The sequence below is a fragment of the Mauremys reevesii genome, linkage group 2 (assembly GCF_016161935.1).
Source record: "Mauremys reevesii isolate NIE-2019 linkage group 2, ASM1616193v1, whole genome shotgun sequence".
Classification (NCBI taxonomy): domain Eukaryota; kingdom Metazoa; phylum Chordata; order Testudines; family Geoemydidae; genus Mauremys; species Mauremys reevesii.
In genome coordinates, this window is record NC_052624.1 from 185,086,846 (window position 1) to 185,109,723 (window position 22,878).

At 39.6% G+C, this 22,878-nt stretch overlaps 1 protein-coding gene across 3 annotated transcripts in view; it reads right to left on the minus strand.

Moving 5' to 3' along the window:
- Window positions 1-1,699: 1,699 nt before the first annotated feature.
- The window catches only part of CTDP1 (CTD phosphatase subunit 1), a 181,441-nt gene continuing 160,262 nt past the window's right edge, over window positions 1,700-22,878 (minus strand). For 2 of the 3 annotated variants that reach the window (XM_039524378.1, XM_039524374.1), the window contains exon 13: window positions 2,475-2,701. In XM_039524378.1, the coding sequence (XP_039380312.1) occupies window positions 2,560-2,701 (142 nt within the window). In that variant the 3' untranslated portion in view covers window positions 2,475-2,559. Of the gene's footprint in view, window positions 2,702-9,628; window positions 9,672-22,878 lie in introns of all 3 variants that reach the window. The other variant, XM_039524376.1, reaches the window with a different exon arrangement.

The window sequence follows — 22,878 nt, forward strand, 5'->3', positions numbered from 1 at the left end:
CAACCTAGACCTCCCACACTGCAACTTGAGACCATTGCTCCTTGTTCTGTCATGTGATACCACTGAGAACAGCTGAGCTCCATCCTCTTTGGAACCCCCCTTCAGGTAGTTGAAGACTATCAAATTCCTCCTCACTCTTCTTTTCTGCAGACTAACCCCAGTTCTCTCAGCCTCTCCTCGCAAGTCATGTTCCCCAGCCCCCTAATCATTTTTGTTGCCCTCCAAGGACTTTCTCCAATTTGTCCACATCCCTTCTCTAGTGGGGGGACCAAAACTAGACAATACTCCACATGTGGCCTCACCAGTGCCGAATAGAGGGGAATAATCACTCCCCTCGATCTGCTGGCAATGCTCCTACTAATACAGCCCAATATGCTGTTGGCTTCCATGGCAACAAGGGACACTGCTGACTCATATCCAGCTTCTCGTTCACTGTAATCCCCAGGTCCTTAGTAGACCTTTTCTAGTGCCACTTTCCTACCTCTTCTGTCCCTTCAGTGAAGTCACCTTTGCTGCTGAAGCACGGTAGAACAATGCATAGTAATGGAGATTTCGGTCCCGTGCTGTAGCAACAACAGTACAGCAAGCTCTTAAGCAATCTGAGGCCATGGCTACACTTGCAAATTTGCAGCGCTGCAGCAGGGTGTGAAAACACACCCTCTCCAGCGCTGCAAATTGCGGTGCTACAAAGCGCCAGTGTGGTCAAAGCCCCAGCGCTGTACGTTATTCCCCACAGGGAGGTGGAGTACGGACAGCGCTGGGAGAGCTCTCTCCCAGCGCTAGCGCTTTGACTACACTTAGCGCTTCAAAGTGCTGCCGCGGCAGTGCTTTGAAGTACAAGTGTAGCCATAGCCTCAGTGATGCTTAATCCATAAGAACAAACTGGCAATGTGCTCTGGAGCTGATGCTAAATCAATACAACGTGTATAATTAATTGGCACAACTCTCCCTTCACAATGACCTAATATCAGTTCAGTTACATACTCAGTATTTAAAAATTTAGAGACCGAAACCCAAGCCAGCCTTTTATACATTAGAAGTCAATACTGGTTTGATTTACTAGTCCGATAAATATCAATATACTTCTCAGTCTGAAACCCAGTAGCATAGGGGACCTAAAAATGAATAAAAGAATCAATGTTATTTCATACTAACACAATTCCCACCAATGACCCACCGTGTGTTTTAAAAAATCCTATAATTTTGCATGGCAAGAAATGTGTTTCATCTGACATCAGAAAAAATTAGCTGTAGCATTTTAGCTCTCTCTCTGCTCTGCAAATACTAGTCAACATGCCTGGGCCTTCTATATTTTAATGGCAGTAAATATTTATATTATCTGAATCTTTTCCACGACTTTTGTCATTTTATACAGTATTTATTCATCTTATAAAAATACTGAAAATATTTGAAAAGTAATAAAAAATGCTCTTTTTAGATAATCAAAATACAGATCTTCTGGTCAAATTATTTTGTAGCTGTTCTATGTTAGCTCAGATAACAAGGGCACACTGTAAACTTGGACATTTGAGTATCTATTAAAAAACTAACGTTTTGCCGTTGCTTCAGATGATATTCACAATTTTCACAGAGAATAATGCAAAGGTGAGTAGTTTTGTGTGTGATGGAAGCAGGTGAAATATAGTCATTGATTTTTGCAACCCATGAAATGAAAACAGAATTTACAAAATGGATTTTTATTAAATGAAAGAAAATCTGTTTTGTGGGTCAAATATGAAATAGAATATACAAAAACTTTACATCAGATCTCTCAAAGAAATAAAACCCTATCTAGAATGAAGCAGCACGCATTCCTTCCAAGAACAACACAAATGGGTGAATAAGCTCCTTATGGCAGTACAGGATCACACAGTATGCTGTGCTAAAATTCCAGGTTACAGAGAAGCAAAGTTAAAAATCTAAGTGGTCTCCCTAAAGAACCCAGCTAGTCCACAAAGTAACTTAAGAGCATGAAATTCAGTAAGTTTGTATTCTCTTAGAAGCCAGTGACAGGTAGGCCAAGTGCAGAGTTCACAAAGCTTGCATATTACATTCTCAGTTTCTATACAAATATAAATTGCTCTTTTTTATTTTAAAAATTCTTTTATATTTGATAGTATTTAATTGCGGAAAAAGGTAAGACCGGATTCATCAGGTTCCTGCTGTATTATTCAAGCAATTCCATCCTCTTTGTGGCCTTCTTTCCTTTGAAGCCTGTTACCCAAAACCATACCTTGAGATATATAAAAAAGTTACAGTATGTTAAATCATAAATCTTTGTACTACTGTCCTAGTATATGAAGGTTCTGCAGAGCTCATAACACTTCTTTGGCATAGTACACCAAGTCCCCCTTAATACTTTTCCTTTTAAAAAAGTATATTTTCCTTTAGTAAAACACCTTAAAAACATCTGTTTCTGATTTTGTAAAATAATGTGTCACCTCTTGTGTTGCTTTGCAAAATATACACACACATTTTGGAAAAACCTTGAGTACTGACATAAGGGGCTCATTTGAAATTAGATCTGTTACAAGCAGTAAATCCCCTCTGATATGAATGTCACATGAAGTCATTCAATTCAGCTTCAAGTGCTGCTGCCATTTCATCTGCCTCTGAACTGCTCCCCTCCTCATCCTCGTTGCTGGACTCTTTACTGGATTCACTGGCAGCATCATCTTCATCCAGTTTGCGCTTGTGACCCCTGTAAGCGTGGACAGAGAAAATACATGAACACGATTATTTACTTGCCTATAACAATGGAAAATAGGCAGCTTAAAGTTTTTGAAGCTTTTATCAGATCTAGACAAAAGGTAAAACACCTATTATCTGACAAACAGAACTAGATCACAAACATTTGGTCTTGTGTCCACTATTCTATGCCGTAAACCTTGATTCTGTAAACCTGAGCTACTGTAAATTTATTATTCCTACTTTCTGCGCAACTAACAAATCAAAGTTTAAGGACCAATTGAAAAAGTTGTTTTAATTTCCTTCCTTCCCTAGTCACGAAGGAAAAGTCTTTTCTCTATCATTTAAATACCAGCAATAAAATATTACTAAGGCAAAATCTCCAGGTATGTTTTGGGTCTATCTTTTTGTAAAAATGAAATCCAAACTGAAAAGCAAAAATATTAATGTAGAGCAAAAATAAATGAAATGCTGCTATATTAGCTTGTGCCTCATAGGAAATACAGAGCAATAGTCATAGATAAAAATAGCAAAGAACAAAACTGGAAATGAGAAAAATTTGAACTAAGATTGGAGACCTTACAAAACAATGAAGAACACTAGCAACACAACAGTTTTATTGTATTTGATAATGTCCTGTAAACTTCTAGTCTAAACTAATTAGAAATAAGCCCCAAAAGGATGATCCTATTCCCTCCCCTTTAAAATTTCTGAAGAGATGGGATTGCAAGCCTGCATATTCAGTTCTACTTCTGTTCTTAAAGTGAAAGAGGCCTGTTTTCCTAATCTTATTCAGGTATAATTTAAAGACAGATTATAGAAACCTTGAAAGGTCAGATTTTTGCCATTTTTGTCCAAAAACTCTCGAGATTTTGATGATGTAGTTCAGTTTAACATTCAAACACTAAACCAGAGGTGGGCAAACTACGGCCGGTGGGCCACATCCGGCCTGCAGGACCCTCCTGCCCGGCCCCTGAGCTCCTGGCCTGGGAGGCTAGCTCCTGGCCCCTCCCCCGTTATTCCCGTCCCCTGCAGCCTCAGCTCACTGTGCTGCCAGTGCAATGCTCTGGGCGGTGGGGCTGTGAGCTCCTGGGGCAGCGCAGCTGTAGAGCCCAACCTGAGCCGGTGCTCTGTGCTGCGTGGTGGTGTGGCTGGCTCCTGCCGGAAGGCGCAGCTGCCTGCCCTAGTGCTCTGGGCGGCATGGCTGTAGCGCCGCCAACCACCAGTGCTCCAGGCAGCTCGGTAAAGGGTAAGGGAGTGGGGGGGTTGGATAGAGGGCAGGGGAGTTCGGGGTAGTGGGCCACACCTGGCTATTTGGGCACAGCCTCCCCTAACCAGCCCTTCATACAATTTCAGAAACCTGATGCAGCCCCACAAGAGGGTTGACCATGTTCCTCTTTCATGTAATAGCCAACTATTTGTTTTGTCTGTTTGGATTAATACTGCTAGACTGCACATCAAATCTTTGAGTATCTCCAAAGAATTACGCACACTCTTTATAAGAGGTTGAAATGCATCCTAGATTCCTCAAAGAATCATGTTCCTGGGTGTGAAAGCTTACCAAGAAAGCTCCTACACGTCAACTGTAATACATCCATAATCAAAAGTATTTGGCTCTGAGAAACCTTGATGTCTGCTTCTTTTGCCACAAAGAAATTTGATTCCATATAGGTTAACCTGCGATGGCCACACCAGCAAAGGATAAAGCTGTGTATGTTTTAGTCTGTCTGAGCTTCAATGTATTGGAAATAATGAATAAGGAACCTCAGAGATGCCATATCCCTGGTGGCAATGTGTACTCTCTCATCAATAATCAAGATAGAGATGAACATGTACAATGCGTTTCTCTTAAATTAAGAGCCCCCCACTTTTTTAAACCATTAGGTAGGGTAATACTGGCCTGTCCATGTGTCCACAACACATAAAATGGCAAATAACTCTAGTTCAGTTAATATTGACCTATTAGCAAAAAGGAAAAAAGACATTTATTCAGAGTGCCCACTGTGTACCTTCAAGAGCGTAGAGATGAAGTATACTGCAACAAGGACACTCTGAAAAATAATACCGTGAACTGTGCATTCCAAAAACATATAGATATGAACAGATCGGGATGTGAACATATGAGCTTGTAAGCCTGTCAGAAATCCAGAGCAATGAAATTAGTATTATTTTTTTGAGCAATTCAGTATATTCGTCCTTTGGAAAGAAGCTTCAGAAGTTCTCTGAAGTCCAGATCCTTTGATATGATGGGGCCTGCATGTGAGAGATGTTGGTAATCTTAACTCCTCTTCCTTACCTTTTTTCAAGGAGGCCAACAAGATAGGCTCACCTCAAATCCCAAAATAAAAATCTTAAGGGAAGTGGAGTGGGTTACCTTATTTGTGCCTTGATCTTATACCAGTAGGACCAAAACATCTTTCCCCAGAAACACTGCTGGTGCATCACTGCCTGTTACCTCACTAGGAAGCTAGACTACTTCTTTTGGGGAATGGGGCGTGGTGGGGATAGTGGCACATGGAGGCATGCTGAGTTTTGAGGTTCAATTTTGGGCCAAAACTCCAAATAAGGCTAAATGAAATGAGGTGAAAAGCTTTGTCTAGGACTGATCTGAATACATCATTCTTGTAAATAACCCTGACCTTTTTGGGGGTGGGGGAGGAAGGAGGGTATTGCAGTACCGTGGATACAGACTCATGTACAGTAAAAAAGGATTTCTCAGATGTATTAATCACCGCTACACAGCGTATATTAGCATACAATTAAAATGAGAAGCACTGTGACTAAAACTGCCCAATAGATATCTTTGAACATTCCCGTTAAAAACTATATAAACATGTGCAGAGTTTTGCTTGCTCACTTCACGCTGATTTCAGCCTTTGAAGATACAGCTCTCTTTTGGTCATTAAAGATACCCATTAGTTGAGCAAAATGACTTGTACAATTAGCTGTTCTTTTTGACACAGAATTCCATTCTACAAATTAATTTTCATGATGCTTTAAGGGATACTGCTGGCATATTTCTTTCCCCCACTCAGTTGTACTGAACTGAACCCTTGGAAATGTGGAAGATTAAATGCAATATATCCTGTCAGTTCTTATTCTGATGAGAAAAGATAGAATGACAGCTCCACTCAGATGAATTTAGATTCGAAAACTTCCGAACTCACTGAAAAGAAACCTCCAAGCCAACTATCAGTCTTCTGCTACAATGTAGAGAAATCCGTTGAGAATACGTTTGTTCTCATTAAGACAAACACCTTTAACAATTTGTGCTCTATAAACAGTACCTGTACAGCCATTCAAAATATTTTAAATTAGTATTATGAAATCAAGCCAGAGCTAGTTTTGGTAGAGGAAAGGGGGCATCAATAAAATATTGTATTTTATATTTGTAAATTTAGACAATAGATATAACATTACTTGAATCATTTATAACCCCAAGAGAACAGCAGCACGTTCCCATGATGGCATAAAGCACTCTGCTAAAAAGCAGTTTGAAAAGTATATTTTCCTCCACTCCTCATTATTTCCAGTTTCTATTCTATATTGCATTACACTTTAAATGGAAGGGTTTTTATTCACTCTTGATAAAGAGAATGTATCAGCCTTATGCATGCAGGGAATACAATTAGCTTGCCTTGCCTTTTAAAGGTAACTTCTGTTTACTGTTAAACAACATGGAGGCATCAAATAAGAAAACAAACACACACTGACAGCCATAAATCATCTTGAACACATTTTTAAAAGTAATCTTCAATAAATATTTACTTAGCTAAGATTAACCGATTGCTGAATTTTTCCTTTAAAGTCCAAATATTGACACAAGAGTGAGTTTTAATAAAAATAAAAATTTCTAAAACTGCACAAATTCACTTCTCTCCCTCCCTCCTCCGTAACTTCTAAAACTGGTTATATATTTACATGTAGTTTCATTTTTAAAAAATAAAAATACAGTTGCTCTCTGTGTGGATCACACAAGAGTCCACAGATTAAATGGATTTAGCCTTCAACAGGAATCATCTTGTAATCTAAGCATCTGAAATTAGGACTCATTTTTGGCTTCATACCATAGTCAAAACTCTTGACTCAGACCATAACAATGTACCCATATTATCATCATGCTTAAATCCCCTAAATGAGCAGGACATTTGGTGGATTACAATGGAAGATTTGTACAGAAACCCCTTCACTCCCAGATTTTTCCACTCAGTTTATTCTTTGTGTGAAGAATATACCCCTTTGTTCACATCCTATGCACTATTGTAATCGTGTTTTTACAACTTATGCTTGGGAGGTATCATTTAAAAATTCAATTTGCTGATCAATAATATGGCAAAATGCAATTAGCAGCATTATATGTGAAGTTATAAACATGAACTAAAAGTATGTTTTCCAGGTAAGTCTAGAGAGTGGCCAAACTGGTTCCTCAGAGACAAAGGGTAAGCTCATGCCTAAGTCAGGCGTAAACAAGGCTGGTGGACCATTACCTGCTAAGCGGCCATTCGTTGGCAGGAAAGGGGGCAGAGGCAAAAAACCACCTACATCTTTAGTAAAGAAACACGAAGGAGTTTCCTTCCAAACAGACTGCCTGTCACCTTGCTGCCAGCTGGAAATGTTTTTCAAGATGGGGACTGAAACTATAAAAAGCAGGGGCAAACACCCCAAGACACCACTCTTTTGCTCTCCCTGCCTATGGCATTCTCGGCATCTGAAAAGACAAATGAAGCAGCTGTTGGACTCTGGGGGGAGGGGTACTGACAAACAAACAGTTTGGTCAGTAAGACTGTTGAAAGCATGTGGTGAGAAAATTTTGCTTTGAATCTCATATAGTTTGTTAAATTAGGCACCAGTAAGCATTTTATCTTTATTTTTCTTGTAACGATTTCTGTTTATGCCTCATTACTTGTACTCACATAAAATCTCTCTTTGTAGTTAATAAACTTGTTTTATCTAATCCAGTGTGTGTAAGATGAAGTGTCTGGATAACTATTTAAAATAATGAGCTGTCATATTATTCCTCTAAAGGAATAATTGGACTTAATATATTTGTACTGTCCAGAAGAGGGCTGGGCACTGCAGGACATACATTTCTGAGGGAAGATCCAGGATTGGGATTACCCTGCAGCATAATCAAGACTGGTAAGAGCCAAGACTGGTAAGAGCCAAGGTGTGGCTGGCTGGCTGCAGCACACAAACATATGATTTACATGCTGGAGACTGTTTGGGAACAGTCCAGGTTGGACTCTACAGCAGCAAGGCATTGTAAAGGGCACCCCACGTTACAGAGTAGGGGTGACACAGCTACTCATTAGTCTGGACTATAGCCCAGGTATGTCTCACTCTTGTTTAAGGAAAAACGTTTTTTAGGTTATGCAAACATAACTATGACAAACTCAGTCTTATTCTTGTTCATATTTTGAGGCAAAACAGAAGTTCTATGTTTCAGAATGGTTCTGCAGCTGTGGAACTGGAATCTTAAGGGAATCCTCTTTAGGGTCAGCTGTGTAATGGCTATGGTTACTTCTCATGCTGTCTCTTGGACAGTTTAGAGACCATTGAATATGTTATATGCCTCCACAGTGTTCTGCCCTGAACCAAACCTGGTGCGTTACAGGATAGGATGGCTGGTCTCTGTCGATGCTATCCAACCATTGTGTTTTTAGATCTTTGGGGGGAAAGGGGTCTTTTCCATCCTGCTTTCACTTGGTCAAAGTCAAAGATGGTTCTCACAAGGAAGTCGGTAGGCATTTGGAGCAGATAACCATAGCACCTTTGAGAGTGTTGGACAGCCATTTGAGAGTGGGACCTATTTAGTTAGAAAACGAATCCGGTCATTTGATGTGAATTGATGTTTTCAATCAGAGATGCTTCATCTAAATGTTGTCCAACTTCTTCTCAATCTTGACAGTGAGAGGCTATATTTCAGACCCATAGGTCCAAATACTGACCACCAATATATCCTCAGCTTCACCTCTCTATTTATCAGGGTGTTGGTCTGCCAAAGATGTTCTTGGTGAGGGACCCCATTACTGACTATGCTTTTGCGGTCTGGACTTCAAATTCTCTCTGAATGCCACTCATCTTATCAGCCATAGATAAGTCGCACAAGCCCAAACAGAACAATAGGCTGACAGCTCTGAAGTGGAGTTGGCAGCTGGGCTGCAGGTCTACCCACTCTTCCAATACAGCCCTAGGCAACCAGGAAATGGAAGGAAAATGACCAAGTCCCTTAGCCCTGAAGAGAACACTGCCCTCTGTGGCAGCTCCATAGGAATTACTGCCAACATCAGAACTCCAGTAGTCTCTAAGGCTACGTCTATACTACCCACCTGGGTCGGTGGGTAGCGTTCGACTTCTTGGAGTTCGATATATCGTGTCTCATCTAGACGCGATATATCGAACTCCGAACGCGCTCCTGTCGACTCCGGAACTCCACCACCGTGAACGGTGGTGGCGGAGTCGACCGTGGAGCCGCGGACTTGGATCCCACGGCATCTGGACGGGTGAGTAGTTCGAACTAAGGTAGTTCGAGTTCAGCTACGCTATTCGCGTAGCTGAACTTGCGTACCTTAGTTCGACCCCCCCCCACCAGTGTAGACCAGGCCTGAGAGGTCTTGAAAGGGCAATTTAAAGGCTTGGTAGGGAGAAATTAATTTGCATGAGTTCACTGCCCCGTCATGGGTTACAAAGGTCCAGACAAAGCAGATTTATAGCAGCCCTTTCTGTCACCAGATTAGTTTGTCTGGCATGGAGCTCCCATATGTGGGAGTAAGAGGCTTCTCTGCCTCTCACTGCCATGTAACAATCATGGGCTCAGCCCTTAACATTTTTGAAAGGCACTGGACTGATATCTCTGGACAGGTACAGCACAGGCAACAGAAATGCAAGATTCCCCACACTGCCCCAATCATGATTCTGAATTCTAATCTGAAAGGGCCACCTCAATCTCCATGCCCACACAGTCTATGGCCTTCAAATGGAATCTGTGCACAAAAAAGAGAGAATAGCAATGGTAAGCTTTATAATATGATACCCAGTGCACTAGGAAAATGACTGAAGGCTCGTAGATACAAACTTACATCCCTGTGGTGCAGACTAAAGAACTAAGTCTGCATTAGTGTGCCCTGTGCTAATTACCCTGTGTGGACCCTGCTGGCGTGCACTAAAAATTCCTTAGTGCACATTAATGTAGCCTTCCCTCAAACAGTACTATGTTAACGCTCACTACTCATTAGGAAACATTAAGCATGCATGAGCAGGATTCATACAGGCCAGTTAGGGAACACCACGCTAACTAGGAATAAAATGTACACCCCTCTGGTGTGGGCTAAAGCATGTAAACAAGCCATGTGAAAACAACTCATTTAGATATCCCAGTACTCATGTAGTAACATTTACCCTACAATCACTACTGTGTTGGCATGAATTAGAACAGATAAACTAGAAAAAACATTATTTTGTATCATAGTACAAGTCCCCCACAGCTCAACACTTGGCTAATTGGATTAAAACTAATTAAGCACAAAGGCTTGAAAGGGATGTTGACTGTACATGTTCTGGGTATTAGGTTTTTTTTTTTAATTTTTCTTTTTTAAGGACAGATTACATAATTAGCTACCAACCAGATATGCTGAAGTTTTCAATTATATTTTCTTGACATAAGATAAGTGACACAACCTTTCATGTATATTTAATGCAATTTTAGCTGATAATCTACAACAATGTCCACAAAGGCACAGTACCATTTAATAAAAAGAAAAAACTCTGAACTTGTCACATTTTTTCTCATAAGCTTAACTAACAATTCCTACAGGACTGGAGAACGATATTCAAGAAAAACACACAGAGAATATTTCTTGTATACCACTAGGCCTGGCAGAATTTGATTTATTTTAATAAATATCAATGAATAATATTGATGTTTATTTTTAAGCAGTTATTTCAATTTATGAATTTAAAGTTTCACATTTGCACAAAATGAAGGTTTTTAAGAATTTTTTTTAACACCATTAGAAATTTCAGTTGTGTATAATTATGGGGCGGGAGTGTGTCAGACAATAACTATTTAATGACACTAGAGATTGAGATTCAAAAAGTTAAATTATCAATATCACGTCAAAATATGCAAAGTAAATATCCTTAAATCAAACTCTAATAGATTCTCGAGCAGCATTTTTCTTATTTTGCCCATCTGTAATTTTCAATCATCATCAATGGAACTATTTTTCACTGATTTGTGTATGACAAGGTTAAATCAATGTTTACCGACACTTTCTGATAAAAATCGAATCCTTCCAACCCTATATATTATCAAGCATCCCGAAAACTAATCCTACAGTTAGATCTTTGCTATTAAGTCTCTTACTGTTCTGCATGTTTTTAATTTTAATGAATTTTAGAGAAAAAGTCCTGGTAGAAACACACTAATTTTAATTGACTGATTGTGTATCTGTTTTTAAGTAGCAGGACAGCCAAATGTGAGGAAATTAACTCTCTCAGATAGCTACACTTAAAATGGTTACAGCCAATATGCTTGCTTTGAAATTAAGAAATCTTAGACGTGTGCACTACTTTAACATTTAAAAAAAAATCTATGAATGCTGAAAGGTTTGTAATGTATGATTTTAATAAACAGTATTATGTTAATATAAATTCTATAATATAAGTAATTTGAACTAAGCATTTTCAGTCAGCAATTAAGTTACTTTAATAAGTTAGTTCTCTGGTTCATAAAAACAGAAGATGTAAGCAAAGTTCATAAATCAATGCATTGTATTTACAGGGATAGTCCATAAATTTGGCCTAACTTTCCATTTTGCAAACATATGCTTTTGTGCCTATAACCAACGTAAGTGTTTCCAGAATTAAAAAAATAAACTCAGTGTAAACAGTTATTTCTAAACAATTAAATATTTATCTGTCATCTCTGAAAAGCCAACATTTCAACACTAAGAAATTGGAAGTAAGAAAAGAGCAGAGCTATAACAAAGTAAACTACATCTTTAAAATTCGACTTATATTCTACTACCACTGATTAGTAGTAAAATTTTATAAAAGTTTTTACTTGTTACTAACCGCTGCTTTCTATTTACTTTTTGCAATAATCAATTATATTAACATTAATGAAGTGTTTACAACATACCATTTTGAAGTGGACAATACTCCTTTAAAAGGAAAATGCAAGAATGGTTGGTTTTAGACCACAATATAAACACTTGGTATTACTTTGTAAAAAAACAACACAAAATTAGATATTCCTTTCCAATACAGTGAACTCCACATTGTTCATCTGACCTTTTCATAATGGAAATGCAGGGATGCATTTGGGCATGTAATCTCTCAATCCTATTTTATACAAATATACACAAAGATCTATTCACTTTATCTGTGCACACACCTGCTCCTGTGCTGAGCAAGCTGTTTTTATTTGAACTAATGTCCTTAAATGGCACAATATTCAGACAAAAAATACATGGCAACCACCCTGCTACTCTCCCCTTTAAAAACTACAACTGGCATTCCTTATTTGAACAAAATTCTCTCTTTAACCATATCTGCTCCACAAATATTACTTGTTAACAGGTGTCAGCTACTGATGCAATTGAACCATTGCTGAACACAAACTTAGGTGCAAGTGTAGACAAAGGCAGAGCATGGTTTTTGAAGACACCAAACATGCTCTGTCCTTGTCTATACTGCAGCTAAACAGTTTCTAGCATTAGTTCTGCTGCACCCACTGCTAACACCCATTTTTAGCAATAGACGATTCCCATAGTGTAGGCAAGCCTCTGTGTATTAGCATAGCCTAATGTATGTTTTATCATCTTCCTCTTGTTCTCTCTTAAAAGAGCTAATTATGAACCTAGTAATTATGGAGCAATGGTAGTGCAACCATACCTCTATACTTCCTGAGTTTCCAACTTTTTGCCCTCCGTCTAATGTCCTTGAAAGTTAATATGCAGTCACACCACTGACATATGCCTGTGAACATGGAGGAGAGCCTCACCCTTGCTCTAGTCCCTTTAAGCCAGGTAGAAAAGCACCACATTTGGCTGAAGATTTTCCCAGAACTGCAAGAGACACTCTGAGGGAATCCCTTTCAAATCTTGCAGGACTGCAGACCACAGGGCTATGGATATTCACTAGAAACACTGCCATAACTTGGACAAGTACTCAGGGCTGTTGAAGTTCCGTGGCAGGGGGGCCTCTCCAGCCCCCAGAGCAACCCACAATCAGAGGTGAGCGAAGGGGGCTTAAAGCCACCATAGCCTCACTTTCTCCCCGGGGCTGCAAGTTCTGTGCAGCACCTCTACGAGGTACAAACCAGAATATCATGCTTTAACTTGATCTTAAACCTTTTGGTGTGGGAATTTCACCACTCAAACTAACATGTGTGAAAGAGAACTTCCTGATTGTCAGATGACAAAGAATAATGTCCTGTGCTTATTTCTAATCATATTTACATTGGAGATTCAAATGTAATATAAACGTATACATTTAAAATGTAATGTACAATCTTTAAATTTGCTTCTTTTATCTTTACTTACACCATTTTATAATTTCAAGTCTGCAACTTGAATAATAATAATAGCAAAGCAATGAACTAAAACAAATAGAACCAGCTTCCTCTACAAAAAACTAAAATAATATAAGACTTCAGTGTTAAGGTCTAGATCTGCAAAATAATGTTAAGAATTCAGCTCTGCTGTAATCTCACAGTGGTTTTTGCTCCTATCATTTAAATACTGAGTGCATTCTGAGAGAGAAAATTGATCAGGGATACTAATGACCGGATATATAATTTATCTTAAAATGCATTTGACTGTGGTAGCTATGGAGATCAGAAATAAGGGCCACTAACTGGCTAAATAACAAATTTGTGGATTTAATAAAAAGATGTGAAACTGGAAAATGATACTTTGCCAGTCTCCAGTGCTTTTCAGCTGTATATCCAGTTCTCCGCCCCAGCACCTTTCCCTCCAGAGGTTATTCATGGGGGAATTCTGCACCACTGTGCGTGTGCAGAATTCATGTCCCCTACAGATTTCTTTACTTCCCTGCACAAAAATGACTGACAGAGAAGCAAATGGAAGCTGCAAAAGCAGTCACGTGCCCTTCCCCAGCAGTGCACGTAAAAAACATCCATCTTGGCCGGTGGCCCCTACCCTGCACAGGGCTCAGCTGCTAGTCCTGGTTGGCTGGGGTTGAGGGAGGATGGGATTTCCTCTTCTCCTGCAAGAAGCGGATGGGGCTGGCTCCGACACCCTCACCCCCAGGAATCTCCACCAGTTCCACACATCCAGCTGCGCAATCACCTTACCCCCATCACTCCTCAGCTGTAGGGGATGGGGTCACGGTACACAGTCTACCCAACCCCTGTGCATCTGGACCCTGCCCATATCCAGACCCCCGCTGAGCCTCAACTTCCCCTACACCCAGAGTGCCCCCCCATCTGAACCTCCACCCTGCTGAGTCTCATGCCCTGCACCCAGACACCACTGACAAGCTGCCCTGCTGCACCTGGACCCTCAACCCTGCTAAGCCCTATCCACCCTGCATCTGGACCCCCATCCCTGCACCCAGAGCATCCCCCACTGGACTTCCCCACTTTAGCCCCCACCCTCTGAGCCCCACCTCTGGGTGTGGGGGGAGTTGAGGCGCAGCTGGGGTTGAGGGAGGATGGGACTTGAGTGTACTTTTGAAAGGGTACACACATGTGCACAGACTTATGTTCCACCACCACCACATCATCTTATTTCTAAGTCAGTCTCCCATGCTCAAAGGTGGCCTGCTTTTTGCTCCAGCAAAAAGACCATGGCCTTTGAATATTAAGTGTCTGGCTGGAGAAATCAGCTGAATCTAGCCTTCACAGAGAAAGGTTCAAGTTTTTGTATAATTCCCTCAAATTAATTCTACTCTACATCAATTATCATCAGTATTAGTCTGTTGATTCAATCTGTCACAGTTAGGAATGTGAAGTCAAGCCAATACTCCTTTTCTGAAAGCTCATGTTTCTAATTTGTTTATTCCAGAAATATTCTGATCTCTGATAGATTGGAAAGCTCTATTTTTGCTCAACCATCCCATCCTAGTATGCAGAATGCATATGCTACTTCATGTCCATTGAGTGGCTTTAAAACAAACAATGCCAAAGGCCTCTGTATTCAAATGAGGCTAATAGTTATTACTTCTATTTCTCTAACGTGCCAAGTCTATAATTTTCCAGAGTGCTTGTGAACAATGAGTAATGCAATCTTGCAATCAATCACAGCTTGTTATTTAATACATTATTGAATCCAGTTTTACCACCATGAATACCTGGTTTGTGCTCGGCCACTTTCATGCATCGTACATAAACTGAACAGTGTCACACATGTGTTCATTCAAATTTGAAGGAATAAATTTCACACTGATTCAAATAAAAACATCTGACTCAGATTAAGAACTCTGACATGAGTCAAAGATAATGCTTTTGCTGCACCACAAAACTAATGTTTAAAAATAATAATCTTAAATACTGCAACATTCCTATTCTTTGTCAACCAGAAAAATTAGAAGTTGAATCCTCTCCAGTTAATTAGTGGCACTTATGTTAGAACAAAAATTTATGTCCCCATTCCACCCCACAAACACAAATTTTCCATACCGCCTCAAAATTATATGCATGGCTGTGCTTTGCCGTTTCTATACTTTGCCAAACTTTAATTATAACTTTACCACCTCTCTAAGATAATCAAGGGAGCAATCTGGAAGTGTAAAAGTAATTTGAAATACACAGGGAAAAACCTTCAAACTAAATCTCAATACAGCAAAAACAAAAGTGAGGAAGAAACCAGTGGTTTTTAGATCCACATGTCAGATTACATCCAGATGTAAAATTCATGTCAGAGGGTATTGTTGTATCAGTGTTGTTCCCTGCTAAATTGCAGATGATCACTGAGAAGAAAGCATCACATTCAAAGAAAATATAACGTTAAATTGCTCTTGCCTGAAAAACGAAAGAAAAAAGGGAGATACAAGAACGGATTATCTACATAGTTTAGATGAGGATTTGTTGTCTGAGTCTACAGATTTGGAATTTGTATTTCTTCCCTCACTTTTGTGGCTGTGCTTAAGCTGCTTTATAAATTAGACATTTATATGTCAACAAGCACATGTAGGATAATTACTTAACTCTTGTGCTCGGGAACTGAAGCTGTTTTATAGATTGTTCAGAGCACTCTGTCAAGTTCTTAAATTACATTTCTTATGTTTTATTGTTTTCTGAATTACCTTGACTTTGCTATCAGTATGTTACTGAGGTTTAATTGCAAATATATAAAGTGTTTGGGGAAAAAACCCATACAACACATGACGTTTCTAGCATATTTATTCACTAAGATTGTTTTTAAAAAGAGATGCCTTACCCCAAAGAACAAAGTGTGAAAATAGCTCAGTGTCTGTGTAAATACCGCAGACAACACAAACCAAGCCCTGAACTCTTGCAGGGGGACAAGATGAGACTTTGGGGAATAGCAGCGAGCTGATGGTGGCATTAACAGCGTTCAATCCCCTCCAAAATGCTGTTCTTGATTAGCCAGGGATCCAGATGGGGGAAACGTATGCTCTCTTTCTACATAGGTAAGATTTTAAGAGTTTGGGGATACACTTATATTAGGATCTGCTATTTGGTACAACACTCAATTGACAGTGCTTTTTCTCTCAGAAATTGGAGAAGAACCCAGTAGGTGTGCTATGTATCCCTTAGAGCAAAGGTAGGCAACTTATAGCTCACGTGCGCGAAGGCGCACGCGAGCCAATTTTCAGTGGCACTCACTGCCTGGGTCTTGGCCACCAGTCCGGGGGGCTCTGCGTTTTAATTTAATTTTAAATGAAGCTTCTTAAACATTTTAAAAATCTTACTTACTTTACATGCAACAATAGTTTAGTTATATATTATAGACTTATAGAAAGAGACTGTCCAAAAACGTTAAAATATATTACTGGCACGCGAAACCTTAAATCAGAGTGATTAAATGAAGACTTGGCACACCACTTCTGAAAGGTTGCCGACCCCTGCCTTAGAGCATATAGCCCATGACCTACTTACCTTTAGAAAAGGTAGAATCATTTCCAGACACACCAGTTTGGATTTTTTTTTTAAATTACAAATTGTTTGAGGTTTCTTAGATCTAATATGAATCATCATCCTATCAAAATCTCACTTTTTGCAGTGACATGGGCTTGATGTCATCGTGTGTTTTGGGACAGAAGAGGAGAAAAAATGAAAATGCAAGTATGGACAAAGGGGAAATTACGTTTTTCTTGGGCAAACAGTGATGAAAAATTAATGGTATCTAAAGTTAGAATCTAAAGACATTTGCCTTCAGAACTGATCTAGGCTAGGTTTAATTATAAATTAGCACTTCTATTGTACTTTATATCCATAACTCTTAAAGTACATCTGGGTGCTTTCAATAGGTTTTAGAAAGTCTAGTAAAATTAGCTGATTAGCAGAAGAGATGACACCAGTGCGGGTAGTCATCTCCTGAGAGAGCAAGTGTTATACTTCAATGTTTTGCATTTTGGGCCAGCTTGTTGGATTAACATGGGCAAGACAGATGAATGTTGTATCAAGGCTTGCATCAAGAATAAGGAAACCATAAATAAAGACGGTGAAAGGGCTCTGCCAGTTTAACTCTTAGCTAGCTATTGATAGGCAATGTGTAATTTTTTTCTTTGAGTAACAGACTCCTATGCCATTAAATGCTATATATACACATCAGTGTTCTTCCGAAACACACTTGTTTTCTATGAAGTTTGACTTGTTTTCTCTCACAGATATCAAGAGATGGAAATGATAGAGTATGTATTTAATTATGTATATTTGTATCAATCATCTTGGCATGCTGATGTTGCTAATATAATTTAAAGAAATATAGTCTGAAACATTACACTGATTTGACTGAAAAACATTTTACGTGTCCATCATAAATCAAGTAATCCACAGTTCAAGAAAAAATATGAGGAAAAAACAATGATCATACATACAACCTCTCAGAGGAAGAACCTACTTTGAATTTAACCACACAATCAAATATAAATTGTAAATTATTCACATAAATTATTCTTGTGTATGTCTTCATGTTCTGTTTTTTAATCATCTAAATTGCTGGAGGAGCGTTACCTCTCTTCTGTCAATGTTTTTTCAACACAAGGTTAGGCAGATATTTTAACTGTTTGTTTACATTGGTTTCTAACAGCCATTAAAGTCATACAGTGGTAAGGAGTAATGCACTTCAGTAATTATGAACAGCCAAAGAGTACTTGGAGAGTTCATTAGGGAAACTAGAGAGCAATAATAGGCTAGCTGTGCTTCTGAACCACTTGTCTCATTTTTGTATTGCACTGACTACCAATGTTGTTCTCATTACAGTATTATGGCTTAATATAGGTATAAAACGTAGGATTAAAAGCATTTTAAAATAGCTGTTACTGTACTTTAAATGCCTTCCTGCTCTCAAGAGACATTTAGATCCCCATAAATTTCATTTGAAAAACCTTAAGTGCTAACCAGAATACAAACTGCACTTAACCATCCAACCTCACTGGATGCAAGGATGCCTAGGTAAATTATCGTAAGGCAAATAAGCTTGCTCATTTTAATGTAAACTGAAAACTATGTTGGTAGCTTCCTCAGATCAGCTTGCTCATTTTAATGTAAACTGAAAACTATGTTGGTAGCTTCCTCAGATCCCAAAATTCCGCTGTAGATCTTTTACCCAAATCTTTTTTTGCACTCTTTAATCTAAAAATTCACTGACTTGGTAACATATTGGTTCACATCACCCATTATTTTGGTCATCTACAGTAGCCTTTATTCCTTATCAAATACAACATGCTCCAGAGCTCTCAGCATCGATATTAAATTACATATAGCCAAAGGCATATCTCCTTATTAAACTGTAGAACAAAACTCTTTGTAAAACAATACATAACATTATTCTTTGTGCTTCTCATTGATAACTTGCAGCTCGTAGTTGTGAAATATCAAATATGTTGTTTCACACTAATCTCCCTTATAGAGAACCATCTTGTAGAGTGATAAGTCAGAAAAGAGAATTGTGAAAACAAAACAAAAAAGCCCTCCCCCAACCAAACAAAAAACCTCTGTGTGTCAGTAATCAATAATCAATTCCAATCTGTGTCTGCTTAAATGTACTGATAAGTTTTTTCCACTGCCACTGTGATGCCATTAAAGTTATGCAACAGCAAGCTGTAGTCTACTCTACTTCATCATTCAAATAGCAACTCCTCATTGCTGGTGATAGTGGATGCATGAAACAGAAATCCAGAGAAGCAGAATGAACTTTAAGACTCCCAATTCAACTTGCAAGTACTGCTAGTTACAAAAATTGTAGTGTGACCTGTACATGGAGCAGAATTGATGTTAAAATTATTGAGAAAAAGAATAATTTTATTAAATACAGAACATTTCAGACTCTATTCACACAAATTTTAAAAACACCTACAAATATTAGGAGTATTAGTATTTGAACTTCTTGAAGATTTATAAAAAGACTGAACCAATCTACAAGGCAACACTGAGGCTGTAATTTTAACACTTGATTCTTTTTAGACCTACTGTTACCTTGCACCGTATTTCTCTATTCAGGACTCTGTTATTCTTAGCCAATCAATAGTTTATTAATTCACCCAGACCAACATAAGTATAAAATCAACAGTTATATCAATCAAGTGTAGATATAAATGCTCTAGGCACGCAGGGCCGGCTCCAGGCACCAGCCGAGCAAGCAGCAGCTTGGGGCGGCCAACGGAGAGGGGCGACACATCTGGCAATTCGGCGGCACGTCCAGCAATTCAGCAGCGGGGCCCTCACTCCCTGTTGGAAGGAAGGACCAGCCGCTGAAGACTGAAGCGGCGGCGGGAGAGCTGATCGTGGTTTTTTTTTTTTTTGCGCTGCATGGGGCGGCAAAAATCCTGGAGTCGGCCCTGTAGGCATGTACTACTCATAAACCAAATGAACAAACTAATAATCTTGTAAGCAGATAACACAGACCAGTGTTGGGGCTATACTAAGGAACAATACAAATCACCAAGATTTCTATTAAATTTACTCACCAAGATTTCTAATTATATTAACTTATCCATCATCAACTCTTAGTATCTCTAAAACACTTATCACACTTCAAGTAATTCTCCAGGGAGTAAGGATGAGTTTCTGGGTTTTTCGTAAGCCATCTGCTTATCCTTACAGCCAAAGCTGCTTGCAGGTGGGTCAGAAAATTTCAGATGAATATTGGAACGAAAGCAAATCTCAAAATCCTCCATGAAATGGAAGGAGAAGTTACTTAGCTGCACGGTAACTTGAGTTCGAGATGTTTTGTCCCTATGGATGCTCCACCACAGGATATGCAAGTGCTTGGTCACTCTCAACCAGAGACTCTAAAGAATATCTGTGGGTCCGCACTTGTGTAGAGCAGCTGTGCTCCCATGTAAGGAGGCATGGACCCATTGCCACTTAGTTCCTTCCCAACCTAGAAGCCAGAGACTCCGCAGCAGAGGGGAAGGAGGTCTCCACTAGTAACGAGGCAGCATATGGAACTGGCAGATAATCTGATTTTCCTTTGAGTGGGATGGAACTGGTAAGTGTTGGTGTCTCATTTTAGCTGATATCCTCTAAAATCGTTTACCACATTGACCTCCAGTGTTCCATTAAGCCCACTGAGGTGGTGGATAGGGAAAGGGTCCCCACAAGTATTCGTATCCTAGGTGCGTAGGACGTCTGCTGGCCTCCTCATGGTAAGCACTAGAAGGGCTATACTACCTAAACAGAGCCTTGTATAGAGACCTCAGTCTCAGAATGTGTCATCCCACAGATTAAAAGGGGGAGCCTCAGGTATCCGTGCCTGTACCGAGGGCTGGGGGTCTGATCTTGGCCTAATGTAGGAGGGTTCAAGGCTGCAGCTGTCCAAGTGGTACAAGAGAAATGAGCTCTACAAAAGGGCCCTCAGGAGAGGGGACTCTGGTTCCTCCAATATGAGGTGGTCCTCTGGGGAAACAAATTTGGAGGGTTGTGGAGGACCTATAGTAGTGTGAAGTTGGAGCCTACGTCAGTACCAGGGCCTGGAATGGGAATCGGTACTATGGTGGAGACACTGCATGCAGTACCGGAGAAGCCAACAGGACAACGTTTCTGAGCTGAGAGCACTGATGTTGTGAAGACAATGGTACTGGAGCATGTGTAGAAACCTTGGGTGCACCTCAGTACTGAGAGGTGTTGAGCGGTACTGAGGCAGGAACTTCTCTGTGTTGCCTAAGAGGAGACTTCTATGAGTGAGGTTTTCTGAGGTGGTGCTGACACCTTGGTACTGATATCAGCCAGAACTTCAGTGGTACCCTTTATGGGATGTGAGGTCTCCTGGGAGTCTCATATATGGGGTGAACCACCCCCTTTCTTGACAGAGAAAGAGGTTTTTTCTTTGATATCTTTATCTCTGGAGCTGCGGCTGTGGCTCAAGCAGTCACCAGAGCAGCCTGAGATACTGAGGCTGATGTATGGGGGGAGGGAAGCAGAATCCATCAAAAATAGGGAGATTCCATTTAGAGAAGCTTCAACATAAAAGAATAGAGGCTGAGATCTTCCTTTGAACCCTGTGCAGACTTTACACATTGATGGAACATGGGTGCCAGACACCGGAAGCTAAAGTACCCTGTGCTATGGGTAAGAGACCTGTGGCAGATTTGGCAGGGATTGAACACCAGGGTTTTCTGCACACCCCAAGGAAGTGCTGAAGCACTAAATAAGTAGTACAGAAGGGAGAGAGGGAAATCGCCTTTCAAATCACAAATGTGCTGAAATTAAGAAAAACAACAAATAATGAAATAAAAACTCCAGAGAATAAAAGATTCACAAGAAGTGAGAAAAAGTGGGAAGCTGAGAAAAGCGGATACCAAAAATGCACTGTCTTGAGCGGAACTGAGTAGTGGCAGGTCTGTGCTTCCTTATATGCCCTCATGGGAGCATGAGGCACTCCTCTGTGCAGGTGCAATCCCAATGACACTACTTCTACAGTCTTTGGTTGAGGGTACACAGTTGGGCACAAATCCTGCAGTGGAGCACCCACTGACACATATACTTGAAGAATTACGTTTCTCTGCCCAGTTCTAGTGCTTGAATTAACATCTGCTGGACAGGAGAAATATTTTATCAAGAAAACTGGAGAGAAAAGGCTGCAAGATACTTTAGGTTTGTAAGCGTTTTTCTTTGGAAGGATTCTCTGCACAGGTAGTGAATTTTATCCACAAAACTTGTGTGTCAGTTTAAGAAGGAAAAGAAAAAAATTCTATTCATGATTTCATGAAGAAATAAAGTATGGATAAAGGAACAATTTCTATAAGAATTTGAAAAGTTTTATCTGATAACAGAACAAGCTCACACCTTTTTAAAATATACACAGAACCCTCCCTCAAAATTTAGGGTACACTGCACATACTGTTTTAGTTTCAATCACAAAGCATGAGCAGGGCCCAGAGAGTTATGTGAAAATTCTCAACCTGTTGTGGAGCTGAGATGGCTACAGACCCTGGAATACAAAACAACTGATTTTCATTTTGTTTCACACCAAATGGTGCCAGTACTTAAATGCATGTGCCAACATTAAACATTGGATCTCACAACACCATTATTCTGATTGGAATCAGATGCCAATGAATTATGTTTTGGGTATAACATACACAAATATAATCCCTGTGGAGAAGCAATAAAAGCTTTTGAGAATCAATGCCCGTCTTCCCATCACAGCTGCTTATTTTCTTATGGTTTTACTGTGATGGCACAGATAGTGATGAGTCACATGATCAGTCATGCACTTGCACCTTTTATAGTAGTCTTAGCAGGCACCTGTCTAGATGGACTTCAGAATTCTTGGTTTAAAATGTTGGCTGTTTTGAATCGGTCTGGTGATATGCTTTATAACTCGGATATGTGAAGTAGAAAATCCACAAAATGCAGACATGAGAAGCATCTAGATGGAAAATTCCTAGCAAAGTGTGTCTATTTCTTTCTGTTTTCTCTACTAACTTAAGTCTAAAGAGTTGAAAAACCTCTCATTAAGTTCCTGGGTTGTAAGAGGCAAATTAGTAAATACTGAAAAGTCTTAATTCCATTCCCAGCCAGGAATTATTTGG